Source organism: Nicotiana sylvestris, chromosome 7 (assembly GCF_000393655.2).
Source record: "Nicotiana sylvestris chromosome 7, ASM39365v2, whole genome shotgun sequence".
Taxonomy (NCBI): Eukaryota; Viridiplantae; Streptophyta; class Magnoliopsida; order Solanales; family Solanaceae; genus Nicotiana; species Nicotiana sylvestris.
Genome location: NC_091063.1, coordinates 3,201,728 through 3,218,110, shown reverse-complemented (window position 1 = coordinate 3,218,110; position 16,383 = coordinate 3,201,728). Strand labels below are relative to the sequence as shown.

General features: G+C 38.4%; 1 protein-coding gene across 1 annotated transcript; it reads right to left on the bottom strand.

The window, feature by feature from the left end:
• Positions 1 to 10,762: 10,762 nt before the first annotated feature.
• Positions 10,763 to 11,548, bottom strand: LOC138872682 (uncharacterized). The gene has a single exon (XM_070151092.1). It carries the CDS (start codon positions 11,546 to 11,548, stop codon positions 10,763 to 10,765), a length of 786 nt encoding a protein of 261 aa, XP_070007193.1.
• Positions 11,549 to 16,383: the final 4,835 nt, after the last annotated feature.

Here is a 16,383-nt window from a genome sequence, read left to right as displayed (position 1 = left end):
TGCCTTTCTTGCCAAACGTCATCACACCCTTCATAGGCGACACCTTTAAGAATACCCAATCATCAACACTGAACTCTAAATATCATCGTCGCAGGTCAGAATATGATTTTTGACGACTCTGAGCTATCAACAGTCGATCCCGAATCAACTTTACTTTTTCTATGGCCTACTGAACTAGGTCTGGCCCGTATAATCCAGATTCTCCAATGTTGAACCATCCTATAGGCGACCTATACTTTCATCCGTAAAGAGCTTCGTATGGAGCTATTTAATTGCTGGAATGGTAGCTATTATTATACGCGAACTCAATAAGTGGCAGATGATCATCCCAACTACCCTTGAAGTCTATTACACAAGGTTGCAACATATCCTCCAGTGTTTGAATAGCACGCTCAGCCTGTTCGTCTGTCTGGGGATGAAATGTTGTACTAAGACTTACTTGAGTCTCCAATCCCTTTTGGAAGGACCTCCAGAAGTTAGCTGTAAATTGAGCTCCTCTATCCGAGATAATAGATACAGGGACACCATGCAGTCGTACTATCTCCTTGATATAAAGCCTCGCATAATCTTATGAGGAATATGTAGTTATAACGGGCAGAAAATGGGCTGACTTTGTGAGCCTATCAACGATTACCCATATTGAATCGAACTTACACTGGGTACGATGTAAGCCTATGATGAAATCCATATTGATTATTTCCCATTTCCAAGTCAGAATCTCCATAGCCTGCAATAATCCACCGGGTTTTTGATGCTCAATCTTAACCTGCTGACAATTAGGACACTGAGCAACAAATTCTGCTATATCCTTTTTCATTCCGTCCCACCAATATATTTCCCTGATGTTATGATACATCTTTGTCGCTCCTGGATGGATAAAATAACGGGAATAGTGAGTTTCTCACATAACCTGCCGACATAGCCCTGCAACATTAGGCACACATAATCGCCCTTGATATCTGAGAACCCCATCTTCGGTAATTTCAAATGGTGTCTTCTCCTTCTGAAGAGTGGTATCTCTATAATGAACGAGCACAGGATCCTCGTACTGACGTTCCTATACTCCAGTTACTAAAGAGGATGTTGTCGTATCCTAAAGAGTAATTCCAGTTTCATCTGAGTCCAGTAACCGAACTCCAAGACTAGCTAGCTGATGAACCTCATGGGCTATTCCCCTCTTTTCTGGCCGTAAATACGATAGACTACCCATAGATATACAGTTGAGAGCATCGGCAACTACGTTTGCCTTCCCCAGATGGTATAAATATAAACGTCATAGTCTTTAAGTAGCTCCAACCATCTCCTTTGACGAAGATTCAATTCATTTTGCTTGAAGATGCACTGGAGGCTCTTATGATCTCTATAGATATCAACATGAATTCCATACAAGTAGTGCCTCGACATCTTTAGTAAATGAATTACCGTGGCTAACTCTACCTCGTGGGTTGGGTAGTTCTTCTCGTGCTTTCTTAGTTGTCTAGAAGCATAGCCACAACCTTACCATGCTGCATCAGCACACAACCCAATCCAATGCTTGAAGCGTCACAATAGATAACATAACTATCGGTCACTTCTAGAAGTGTTAGAATTAGTGTTGAAGTTAATCTGTCCTCTAAGGCCTAGAAAACTCCGTTCACAAGCGTCGGTCCATTGAAATCTAGTTCCCTTCTAAGTTAACTTGCATATTTTTCCTAATCTTGCACAATTCAGGAAATTCCCTTCTTCGGAGGCCCAATCTTCATCTTTTATCCCTCACAATTGCGCCCTTATCCCACTATTAGGGCAACATTTCGTCTATTCTAAACGTTACTAGTCTTAGATTCCTTTGAGTTCATTCGGGCTATACTGAGCCTCTTATAACTTAGGGAAACCATCATCTCTCTTATGAGCTTAACCCCAAGGACTTACCCATTCCCGTTACCTTTTCACTCATCCTTTCTTATCCTTCCTCGTATCTTTCTAAAACCTTATCGATCTACCATACTTTTTAGCTTGCGACATACATATATCTATCTATACTTATTCGTAATCTTTCTTCATCTTACTTGAATCATAGATTTACTTATGTTATTCTGGAACATTAAGCGAGACAATTACAAATTTCCTGTAATATCCTGCCAAATGGAGAAGCTACGAACCTTCATCGGTGTTGTGGGCCTAGGCCAAGTCTTTACTGCCTCAATCTTTTGTGTATCCACCAGGATGCCTTCACCCAAAATGATATGCCCAAGGAAAGTTACAGAGTTCAACCAGAATTCACACTTAGAAAAATTTGCATACAACTTCCTTTCTTGTAGAACTCTGAGCACCGTACGCAGATGACCAACATGATCATCCTCTAAACGAGAATATACCAATATATCGTCAATAAATATAATTACAAACAGATCTAAGAAAGGCCTGAACACATAGTTCATCAAATCCATGAATACTACTGGGGCATTGGTCAGACCGAACGACATAACCCGAAACTCAAAGTGCCCATATCTAGTCCTGAATGTTGTCTTCAGAATATCTTCACCCTTAACCCTTACCTGATGATATCCGGACCTCAAGTCTATCTTTGAAAAGCACTTGGCACCTTGCAACTGATCAAATAAGTCGTCAATCCTCGGGAGCGGGTACTTATTCTTGATCGTCACCTTATTCAGTTGCCTATAATCAATACACATTCTTAAGGAACCATCTTTCTTCCTTACAAACAATACAGGTGCTCCCCACGGTGACGTACTAGGTCTGATAAAACCTTTTTCAAGCAAGTCTTTTAGTTGTTCTTTCAACCCTTTCAGCTCTACGGGGGCCATTCTATAGGGAGGAATAGATATTGGGTGAGTATCATACCTAATTAAAAGTCTCTAAGTAGGCATAACCAATATATATAAAAGTCGGGACGGGGCTCCCTACATCCTCATAAAACAACCAAACACCTTTAAAACCCTGTCATGGTAATATTCTAAGAAGAGGGGGAACTCACCAACCAAAAACTGACACTTGTAGGAAGCCTACAGTAGAGGGTCCTTGCCTCGTCCTGTATAAGAACCTCGATCAGACACACTCCGAAGTGGAATCCTCATGTCCTTATCAGTTACCTTCCTTCTCTTGGACCGACTACTATCTTCTTCCTATGCGTATCCCATAACATATACTGAAGAACCTTGATTGACGGACTCCTAAGACTGTGGACTATCCGGAACCTCAGAAGAGCTGGTGTCCTCAAATACCTTGACATAGTTTTGAGCCTGAGGGAATCCCGGCTGTGCCAATCCATGCACTACTCCCCTTATACCCTGACCAACGGGCTGTGAAACTAAGGGCCTTGGTGAGGTCGGAACTCCTTTGACCTTATCTACTGCCGGAGTGGTTGAAACAACTCGAACAGATCACTCATATGGATCCTCCTCAATAGAACCCATGATCTCTGATGGGTCTGAATCCATAGTATAACTTATCTCTCTTTCTGGCACCTTTGTAGCCTTCTGACCCGTGCTAGCGGCTAAAAACGTAACACATCGTTAGGAACACGAATGCTTATATTGCACGATCTAAGATAAGAAAAGAGGATAACATCCTATATGTCCTGTAGCCTCCTGTCTATAAGTGAGGTACACGACACACCCATAAATAAGACTTTACTAGACACGGTCTGTAGACAACCCTAGGATAGAACTGCTCTGATACCACTTTTGTCACGACCCAAACCGATGGGCCGCGATCGGCGTCTGAGTCTTACCTATCAAACACCCCTAAACATACGTCTAAAATATGAACCTGAATACATTTGCTGCATTACAGGCAGAATACAGTGGGCGAGCCGGCAAGGCTGCTATAGACAATTATACATCAAAAACTGAAAGCCGACAAGGCCATATACAACCCAACTAGACATACTGTCTACAGACCTCTAACAAAAATATAACTATACAAAGACGGGACTGAGCCACGTCATACTCATATACATATATATGTACAAACGTATCGTACCAATATCGAAAGCAACTCCGGATCAAATGGAACACGCCAACTCTCGCTGATCAGGGATCCTAAGAAGGGGGACCGTTAGCTTGCCTACCTGCACCTGCGGGCATGAAATGCAGGCCCCGTGAAATAGGGCATCAGTACGAAAAATGTACTGAGTATGTAAGGCATGGAAATTAGTACGTAAAAGACATCGATGAAACATGGAATACTGAAACACATTTTTAAATTTGAATAACTTTGTAAATACTGAAACGTTTATAACGTCATACACGTGCGTATAAATGTCATGACATGCATAGGTATGGTGTACATAATATCATCAAGCCACTGAGGGCATCCCATCATATCATCTCGGCCACTATGGGCAATATCATCAACATATACCAGCTGATTAGGTGGTGGTGCGTATATAACGCCATAACCTTTTCCATATCACATATACATATATACGCGTATATAACGCCGTTTGAATCCTATTTTAGCCATTGTGGGCCATATCATCATATACCAACTGATCAGGTGGTGGTGCGTATATAATGTCGTAACCTTTTCCCATATCCCATATACATATATTTACATATATCCGCGTATATAACGCCATCTGGTCATGGGTCAATGTACATGTACGAAATGCATGAAAAATACGTAATAATCTCAATATTCCTTCCGGATAAATTTTTCCAATTGCATATTATTTTGAGACCCATGAACAGAAGAAAATAATAATTCTCATGGGGAATCAAGAATATAGACACCCCTACTATTTTTATGAATAGAATAATTTATAGAAACCGTGTATTTGCTCGTTTCTTTCGTATAATCTAGACCATGCCAAAAGAAAGAAGGGAGGGCCTTAACATACCTGTTCCTGAAATTATTTGAACGGAATGAAGATTCTGCTTCCGTGAAATATGCTGAAACCAACGAATGAAGCTCTGGTTCTAAATGTGAATGAAATTTTTCTTGGACCTAAAGCTTCTGATTTCAACGTTTTTTTTATCTATGAAAGTTGCTTGGAATGAAGACTTTGTAAGGATTTCATTCGCCTCTAACTTAAACTAAGAAGGCAAGGCTTCCTTGTTGTTGGGATTTAAATCACACGTTCTGCCTCTTACCCAAAGCATGAATTAGACAACTCTTTTAGTTGTATTATTCAAAAGGCTTATAGATAGCCACCTAGGATAGTAGGCCTTAAAAGTCATTGCCTTGATTTTGCTGATTTTTGCCACATTTTTTTTGGGGGGGGGGGTAAATTTTATTAAATTTTTATCCACTTATTAGTTAGTCGGGTAATGTCCTGTTACCTGGTAATTAATTAATTACCCGCATAATTTAAAAATTACCCCAAATTACTTAAAATTCTATTTATTTTTAAAAATACTTCATATATACTTTATATATTATACTACCGTGGTCACATGGTACCTTGCATGGTACTAATTTATAATTTTTGGGTATTATCGCTCGACCCGTATTTTATTCCAAATTGTCCACTTTCAACGAAACTCGTTTTCGTTAATACGCGTACCCCTTTATCCCTTATAACACTTATTTATTTCTTGCTAATACGTTAACGTCAAGATGATCTCATACCTGATTCTACGTCAGTTAACCGAAGACGAAACTTTTAACGTACGAAAATGTGAGATGTAACAATGCTCCCGATAAATTATTTCCCGTTGTCACATAAAATTTCGGATGGCATCCCGAACAGACATATGATGTGGTCCCAAATGAAGTCGATGACTCCCTTCTCCCTAACCTTGTCATATGTCTGTGCTTCAACCCACTTAAAAAAATAGTTAGTCTTAAATAAGATAAATTGAGCCTTACCTAGTGCCCACGGAAGAGGGCCGACGATGTTCATTCCCTACTTCATAAATGGCCATGGTGACAAGACCAGATGCAACAGTTCCCCAGGTTGGTGAATCATCGGAGCATATCTTTGGCACTTGTCACATTTTCGTACGACTTCGCATCTTTTTCCATGTCGATCCAATAATATCCGGCTCTGATCACCTTTTGAACCAATGATTCAGCACCTGCATGATTTTCGCAAGTGCCCTCGTGAACTTCCCTCAAAACATATTTGGTATCTCCCGGTCCTAGACATATTGCTGGGAGGCCATGGAACATTTTTCTGAACAAGGTTTCGTTCTCGGACAAGCTGAATTGTGCTGCCTTTGTGTGCAGGGTTCTCGATTCTTTTGGATCTAAGGAAATTTTCCCGGTCTTCAAATACTTTACGTACTTATTTTTTCAATCCTGGGTTAAGCTTATGAAGTTTATTGGCATGACCTTCTTCTACTACCGATCTCATGAGTTGTACGACTGCCCCTGAATTGTGCTCGTCGTCTTCGACCAACGACCCTAAGTTTGCAAGGGCATCGGCCTCACTATTTTGATCTCGAGGTACGTGCTGCAAAGTCCACTCTTTGAACCGATGTAACCTTATATGTAACTTATCTAGGTACCTTTGTATTCGTTCTTCTCTAACTTCAAACGTTCCATTAACTTGGTTCACCACAAGGAGAGAGTCACACTTAGCTTCGATCACCTCCACCCCCAAGCCTTTGTCCAGTTTGAGACCTGCAATCATGACCTCATATTCAGCCTCGTTATTAGTCAATTTCACAGTTCTAATGGATTGTCTAACTATATTGCTTGTGGGTGGGCTCAATACAATGCCAAGTCTAGACCCCTTTGCGTTCGAGGCATTGTCTGTAAAGAGGGTCCAAATTCTCGAAGATGTCCCCGAGTTAACCAACAACTCTCTTTCGACTTCATGTATTAGGGCCGGTGTAAAGTCGGCCATGAAATTTGTCAAAAATTGAGACTTAATGGTTGTCCTGGGTTGATATTAGATATCGTACCCGCTGATTTCTATGACTCATTTGGCCAATAGCCCCGAGAGTTCAGGTTTATGCATTATATTTCATAATGGGTAAGTTGTCACAACACATATAGGATGGCACTAAAAATATGATTTCAGTTTCCTAGAGGTACTTAGTAAAGCGAGTGCCAATTTTTCTAGGTGAGGATATCTAGTTTCTGTCACGACCCAAACCGATGGATCGCGACGGGTTCGAGTCCTACTTGTCGAACACCCTTAAACATGCATCTAAGATATAAACATGAATAATATCTGCTGAACCACTAGAATAGCATACGTGAGGAAACCTGTCCAAAAGACATATATACATACACGTGCGAAATATGTATGGCGAGCCGGCAAGGCCACATACTATCCAACTATACATACTGTCTACAGACCTCTAATAAAAATACAACTATATAAAGACGGACTGAGCCATATTATATATATATACAAGAATATCATACCAAAATCAAAAGCGGCTCCAGATCAAGTGGAGCACGCCAATTCTCGCTGATCAAGGATCCTAAGAAGGGGGACTGTCAACTTGTCTACCTGCACCTGCGGGCATGAAACTCAAGCCCCGGAAAAAAGGGCATTAATACGAATAATGTACTGAGTATGTAAGGCATGAAAATCAGTACATAAAAGACATAGATGAAATATGGGATGAAGAAATTCATCCGTAATTCTGAATAGCTTTATAAATTCTGAAACATTTATACCAACTGATCAGGTGGTGGTGCGTATATAACACTGTAACATTTTCTCATATCCCATATACATATAAATACATATATATATATATATAAATACATATATATATATATATATACACACACACACACACACACACGCGTATATAACACCATCTGATCATGGGTCAATGTACATATATAAATGAATGAAATGCATAAAAATATGTTAAGCTCAATATACCTTTCGGATAAACTTTATCAACTATGTATTTTCTGGGACCCATGAACAAAAGATGTAATAATAAGATACATGAAAGTTGTGCATTTGCTCGTTTCTTTTATATCGTATAGATCACGCCAAAAGAAAGGAGGGCATAGCCTTAACATACCTAGATTAGAGAAAAATCCGTATAATATTCTTGGAAAAGATTGCATCGTACTCCTTTAGAACCGCAAAATTTTACGTTGCTACGATCCTAACAATTCTCGTTGGAATTGTTTGGTTGCAAGAATTTCGTTGGAAACTTTTTCGGATGGAGTTTAGCTTTTGTTATTGAAGTACTTTTAACTAAGGAAGAAAGATATATGATTCTTACTTTGTTATTTTCTGTCCAAATGAACCAAACTTGTTTAAAAAAGACCAAACTTTTTGTAACTTTGAATGTTTTACACGTTGATGACTTATTCACTTTAGGTAGTCACCTAAGCTCATATGACTACTTAGTCATATATCTTAATCGTGACCTACTTCCACGTGGGGGGTGGGGTGGGGATTTTAAATCTTTATCCACTAATTTATTAATTAATTAGGTAATGTCTCGTTACCCGATAATTAACCAATTACCCATATAATTAAGAATTATCTCAAATTACTTAAATTACTACTCATTTTTAATACACTTTATGTACCCTACTATCATGGTCATGGGGTACCTTGTATGGTACTAGTCCACAAATACTAAGTATTATGGCCCGGACCGTATTTTATCCCAAATCGACAACCTTCAATGAAACTCATTTTCTTAGTTTCATTTACCATTCATCCTTCACGAATCGCCCCAAGGCGGCAATGTGCCTGGTTAGACTTTGTACGGCCTTCACATTATCCACTACTATGATATCCTCGATAGCTTTGATCTTGTCAAGGTTGATCTCGATTCCTCTGTTGGATACCATGAATCCGAGAAATTTACCTGATCCGACTCTGAACGCGCATTTTTTGGATGCAACGTCATGTTGTACTTCTTCAATATACTGAAGGTTTCCTGCAAATTCTTTTAAATGGACCTCTGCTTGTAGGGACTTAACTAACATATCGTCAATATAAACTTCCATGGATTTCCCTATTTGTTCTTCGAACATTCGATTTACTAGGAGTTGGTAAGTGGCACCGATATTTTTTAATCCAAATGGCATTACGTTATAGCAGCATGTGCCATACTTAGAGATGAAGTAGGTCTTTTCTTGATCATCCTGGTTCATCCGTATTTGGTTGTACCCGGAGTAGGCATCAAGAAAACTAAGGATCTTATGGCCGGCCGTGGCATCGATCTTGCAATCGATGTTAGGCAAAGGGAAAGAGTCTTTGAGGCATGCCTTATTTAAATCTTTATAATCCATACACATTCTCAGTTTATTCCCTTTTTTAGGTACTACTAACTAAGTTTCCTAACTATTCCAGGTATTTGACCTCCCGGATGGAACCTAGCTATTTGAAGGAGTTAGTTACCTCGTCCTTGATGAAAGCATTCTTGATCTCAAACTGGGGTCTCTTTTCTGCTTGATCGAATGGAATTTCGAGTCCAGACTTAGCTTATGAGTAGTGATCTCTGGTGGGATCCCTGTCATGTCGAGTTGGAACCAAGCAAAACAACCCAATTAGCTATAAGAAATTGCATAAGTTTTTTCCTGAGCTTGGAAATTAACCTTGTGCCCAGGTATACCTTCTGATCGGGTAGATGTTTGATCAGTATGACATGCTCCAACTCTTCAACTGTTGATTTGGTAGCGTCGGAATCATCGGGGGATATAAAGGATCGAGGAACCTCGTAATCACCATCTTCGTTAGCCCCCTACTTGTCCGATTGGGTCGAGGCCGACATCAATGATTGCTATTTGGATTCATGTTGCGCTTTCGAACCTGGATCCTTTGTCTATGAGAGTGTTGATATCGGAATTACTTCACCAACAGCAAACATCTCCTTTGCGGCGGGTTGCTCCCCGTAGATCGTTTTAATCCCTTCTGGTGTTGGGAATTTTAATACCTGGTGAAGGGTCGAGGGAAAAACCCTCATGTGTGTGTATCCATGGTCTCCCGAATAGGGCGTTGTACCTTATGTCCCCTTCGATCACATAAAACTTGGTTTCCTAGGTGGTTCCGGCTACGTTTACCGGTAACTTTATTTCTTCCTTAGTAGTTTCGCAAGACATGTTGAATCTGTTTAGCACTCCGCCGCAAGCACGATTTGGTCCTGAAGGCCAAGTTGCTCTACGACCCTTCATCAAATGATGTTGGCTGAACTACCTGGATCAGTTAACACTCCTTTAACTCGAGTTTTATTCATGAGTGTAGATATTACCAGTGCATCATTATGGGTTTGCATGATTCCTTCTGAATCCTCATCGTTGAAAGATAAAGTTCCTTTTGATATGTAATCTCGAATCCGTTTCTCCCTCGTCATTGATACTTTGGTGCGCTTTAACATCGGACCTTGAGGAACATCAACCCCTCAGATGATCATATGAATGACGTATTGAGGGACTTCTTATTCATTAGAATCCCTATTTATGAAATGATTCTTGGCTTGATCGCTCAGAAATTCCTGAAGTTGCCCATTGTTGAATAACTGGGCTACTTCTTCTCTCGATCGTTGACAATCCTCCGTTACAGGCCACGAGTGCCATGATATTTGCACATTTGGTTGGGATCTCTTTGGGCTTGATCGGTTTGTAAAGGTCGAGGCCATTTGGCATCTTTAATGCGTCCGATAGCCGATACGATGGCAGTTGCATCAATATTAAAGTTGTATTCTGATAATCATGGTGCTTCTTTAGGTGCGATAGGCCTGTCGAAGCCGTTCTTGCTCATGAGCCCTCGAGAGCTCTCGCCTCGATCACTTCTCCTTTCATTTTGTACAGAATTTCGCCCAGATCCGCTGCTCCTATGATCTCCATTATATGGTTGGTATCTCTCTCTATTCAACCTTGGTTCTCAGTCAATATCCCTTTTGATTCTATTGACGGGTCTGATAGGATAAACGAACCCGGAAGGAGCCCTAAATTGATCTTCCTCGACCTTTATCTTCGATTGGTACTGATTATGTACATCATCCCAAGTGACAACTAGGTATTCTATCAGATTCCACTTCAACTGCTGCGAAGACACCGAGCTTCGAACATTGAGTCCTTGGGTGAAAGATTGAACGACCCAATCATCAGCGACCGGTGGCAGGTCCATCCATTCCATTTGGAATCGAGACACGAATTTCTTGAGCATTTCATTGTCCTTCTGCCTTACCTTGAAAAGGTCTGACTTCCTGGTTTCAATCTTGATGGCCTCGGCGTGTTCCTTTATGAAAGAATCTACAACCATAGCAAATGAGTCAATAAAATCAGGTGATAAATTATGGGACCATATCATAGCTCCCTTTGACAGGGTCTCTCCGAATTTCTTTAGCAAGACAGATTCGATCTCGTCATCCCCTAGATCATTCCCTTTGATAACATATGTATAAGAGGTGACATGCTCGTTTGGATCGGTTGTTCCATTATATTTAGAAATCTCGGGCATGCGGAACTTCTTGGGGATCGGCTTGGGAGACACGCTCAAGGGGAAAGGTTTTTGAACGAACTTTTTGGAGTCCATTCCCTTCAATATCGGCGGTGCCCGAGGGATTTGATCGACCTTGAATTTGTAAGTTTCCACCTTCTTGTTGTTTACCTCGATCTTCATTTCCCTTGACTCAATTTGTTTTGTCAGTTCTTCGAGCATCTTCATGATTCAGGATTGGTTTCCGATTCTTTCTCGTTTGATTTCCTTGAAACCGATTCGACCCTATGGACAAATTCCTGGGATGGCTCGGGCTTGATCATACTCGGTGGGTGATTCTGGTTTTGGAGCTAGTCTATCACTGCATGTTGAGCCGACAACATTTCGAAGATCACCCGCAGGCTGATCCCGCCATCTTCGCTGCCATGTGTGCTTTGAGCGGCTGATCGAACATCCCCACGGATGCTGGCCTCGGGATCGACGACCAAATTTGCGTTAATGGCTACATGTGAGCTGACATCGATTGGATCGACAACCGAAACTCCATCGAGGCCAACTGGGGGTATGTTGTTCCCAGGTGCTATGTTATCATTTTCACTGTGGTGGCCGAAATCATTGTCAATGTGTAGGGGTGCTGACTGAGAATTCGACATTTTGGTCCTGGAATCAAAGATACTTCAAAGAGCAAGTGTAAAATAGTGTGTGTTATGAAAGTTTATACCACGTAATCACTATTATCCTTAGCCCCACGGTGGGTACCAAACTGTTTACCCTCAAAATCGAATAATAATTAAATTTATACGCGGTTTTAAGGATATGTGATATGACTTGAAATTAAGAAAATAGATTAATATTGAAATTGATGTTAAGAAAATAAATACAAACCACACAAATTGAACAGCCAAGAAATGACTCAACTAACGTTAGAACAGAGCAACAAGATGGTAAGAACTAGAATTGATCAGTATATTGCTTTATTTGTGCGTGTTACAGTATCCTTTACAAATGATCAATCCTCCCTTTTATATAGTATAGGAATCCTATTCTTGATACAATTATATAAAAGGTAACCAATCTCACGATTTGCTAATTAATCGGTCTCTCCTTGATAAGTGCCGAGATTTCCGCCGTGATCTCCAACTGATTCCGAATATTTCGGCCTTCCGTTATTTGCCTCGACAAAGTCTCCTCGATCTTGTTCGGTCCTGGAGTCACGAGCTCAACGATTTAACTTCATGCCTTGGTTCGATATAACCCGGGCTCGATCTCTGACTTGTCACGTTTCAGCCTCGGCCGGTCATACAATAGACGAATCCGATTTCGACCATATACAATGTGGTTGATCAAAAACTTCTATACTAAAAACTAATATTCTTACTTTATTTAAAATAATAATTTACAATTTATAGTCATACAATTATAGTTGTATTACAACTGTTAATTATTATTTTTAAAAAGAAAACTCCGTACCCGATTAAACACCGTTACATAAAATAGGATGGAGGACTAAATTGCTACAGAAACCTAATTGACCATTGTATTGGTCCTTATTTAAATGAATTCTTCACCATCTTGTTTACATACAAGCAATAAATATCTAACATGTATTTCTTGTATGCACTCTTTTATAACTTAACTATGCTTACTTGATATGCATGGACACTTAATTCATTACTTCAATTTCATGTGAGATTTAGGGTAAACACTGGCTAGGTGCATGTAAGTTTTTTTTTTTCCTTTTTTAATATATATAGAATAGAATCGTCATTGGATATGTATAGAGTTTAAATAAAAAGCATAAACAACTTATGCGATTTTCTTTTTTTTTTAATAGAAAATAGCTACAAATGCACCGAAATATGATAGGAAGACCATAGGTTGCTTCAAACAGAAATTAAATGATACGTCTGACAAAAGGTTCCTTGACAATGAGGTTTTGAAGAATATTGAAGAAGAACGAATAATATTGTTGATTTTATAAAGAACAGATCCATTTACCTCATTGCAGCCTTAAGAAAGCAGGAAAAGAAATTACTACATTTTAAAGTTTAGTCTTTTTTTTTCCTTTCTAAAATAAAGAGTGATATCTACAAGCATATATGCATGCTCTCACATGGTTGATAAAAAGCAACAGCAAATACCCTTGAAATGAAATGATGGTCTTTACATCCTCCTTATCTGGAAACTCATTGTTCATTTTTGCTTTTTCCTTTTAATATTATCTTTCAAGTGTGACATCTAAACTTGCCTGGCTAAATTGTTCCTATTGGTGAAATTACAAGTAATTACAGTTGAAAAATAAGATGAAGAAAAATAAATAATATTTTTTCAGACTGAGGCACGGATATCTCGCTCTTTTTAAAGAGATTCAAGCCCACTGCAGTAGCATCTTCACCGGTACAGCAGTAATAGTCTTGACTTGTCCCCTCCAAGATATAACAGTCTGACAACGTCATATGACTCGAACAAACTCTGGACAAGTTGTTGAGTCCAAAGCTCCACCAAAATGAACACCTTCCTTCAACAAAATAATATTCTTTTTTGTAGAGAATAAGTTGAACATGATTGGTGGTTACAAAATTTTATCTTTAGTGGGTAATTATTGATAGATCATGGCATTAGTGGTTTCATGAGTTACACCAAAGTAATGACCACTTTCTTATCAATTTATAGTCACTATCTCACAAGAAATAATACACTTTAATATTATATTTAATATTAAAATGTACTAACATCAACCGTTCATGTTGAAGATTAGAGGGTAATTAAGGAGAGAAAATATCATTCTTAAAAATCACATTACAACAAAAGTATATCCGGTGACATCCCAAATTATGATGTAGTTTCGGTCACTTGAATCGGCCTTAAGCGGGCGATCGGTCCGATCACTTGGACCGACTTTAAGTGGACGCCTCTCCAGAAGTCACCAACCTAGCTAGCTAGGCCATGGGATTGTCTAAAAAAACCCATCATTAAGTATGTAAAATTGTTGATGAGACATATGTTTATAAACCATCATTAATTCGCTAATTGCACCACGGTGGAGCAGGCATCACATGAGTAGTAATTATATGGCGGTGATTACCAAAGACAATTTTTTGTTTCTTTTAAACCTAACACATTGTGGATTTCCAACAGATATGTTAAGAACAAAGGAGTAAATACATGTGAGAAATAAAACAACCTATCCACCCATCCTACCCAAAAAAAAATTTGTTTTTTGGAGGGGGTGGGGGGGGGGGGGGGAGAGCTCCAAATAAGAGACAACGTGTACATCAGGAAACTATTGTAAGCTTTGCAGTGTGGACTTGTTCAGGAGCGGAGTTAAAATTCTGGTTACGGGCTATATTTGATAGCTTTAATTCAAAATTTGTATTTATCTTCTAAATAGTTTATATATATATATATATATATATATATATATATATATATATATATACTCCATTAAATTGAACTACGTATATATTTAAAGATGTTGATAGTTTCTTGGAAAAGAGAAAAGAGAAGAGAGAGGAGGTTTGAAAATTCAAATGCCAACCACCTTAATTCCAAAAGTGTTCGGACAGGGACTCTACACTTCGCTCAATTTTGCATTCTAAGGTAAAAAACAAAGACATCGTATCATCTTTTTGTTGTCCTTCTAGAATAACTGCACTAGTAAATCTAAGGAGAAAAATGTGTGGCAAATTAATTAATTAATTCATCTTATCAAATGTAATCTTGATTAATTTTTCAATTACTTAGATTTTTTTTTTTTTGGATAACGTATATCTTTGGCCTTTCGGATGTCTAACCCAAATACGCCTTACAAAAAATTATCTTTCTAATTCTTGATAGTTTTTTCCAATTCTTAATAATTTTAGTTTCTTGATGAAACGAAAAATTATAGCCTAGATACCAACATCCATTTCTTTTTTAATAACATTTTTCTTCAATGAGAGGAAAAGGCCAACAATATTATAAGTTTAGTATATGTCTCGGTTTTTCTATTAAATAATAAAATGTGCATGTAGGCAAAACTAAGGCCCCGTTTGGCCATGAGTTTTGCCAAAATAAATTTGGGATTTATTTTTAAAACTCATGTTTGACCATAAATTTTGCGCACATTTTGACAAAATCCCAAATCCCAAACCTCAAAATCACCCCAATTGCTGATTTTGGGCCAAAATCCCAAAACTTGGGAATTATATACATGTTTTTCCAAAATAAAGTTGGATAATATGTTTTGAAAACGTATGTCCAAACACATTTTCATTTTCAAAACAAACTTTACCCAAATCAGATTTTTCAAAACAAATTTGAAATCTATGACCAAACGCTAGCTAGGTTGTTTGGCCTATTAAACTTTTGGTTCACTCCCACTTTGAACCAAATATAATAACTATGAAGTAAAAGATTAGGTTTGATTTCAAAGTATGCCAACCTTATCATGTAAGGTGCCAGAGTTTAAGTGGTTTCTTGGTTTTGAAGCTCACAAATTGGTTTAATTAAATTTTAAAAGTTGGCAGAGCTTCAATATGTTAATTAAAGACTAACCAAATATCCCTAGTATTCAATACTCATTGTTTAGAGTTTAGAGTTATAGGTCACGGGTTTGAAAGCAGCCACTAATACTTGTATTAGGATATGTTGTTTATATCACATCTTTTGGAGTGCGATTTTTCCCCGAACTCTGCATGAATACGAAATATTTTATATACGAACTACACTTTTTAATTAATAAATTACAAGTTACATACATTACATAGAAAAGTGGGAAGATAGTTATTCAACTTTTCAAGGTACTGATAATATTTAAGACCCACATAATCTTGTGATGCTTTTTTAATCAAAGTCAATCACACCTTTAGAGGCTCCTTGTTCAATTACTAATACACATTTTAAAGTCACTTTATGAGCTAGAAGCTATAAAAGAAATCCCTAAAAGAAGAAATAATTAGCTTTTGGACACTTTTGTTTAAATCTAATCTTGGACCTCGTTCTACACGATTATTTTATCGTGGACCACGTAATAATTTAGGTAAAAAAAAAAAAAAAAAAGACGGTGCTTTTAAGAAAACAAA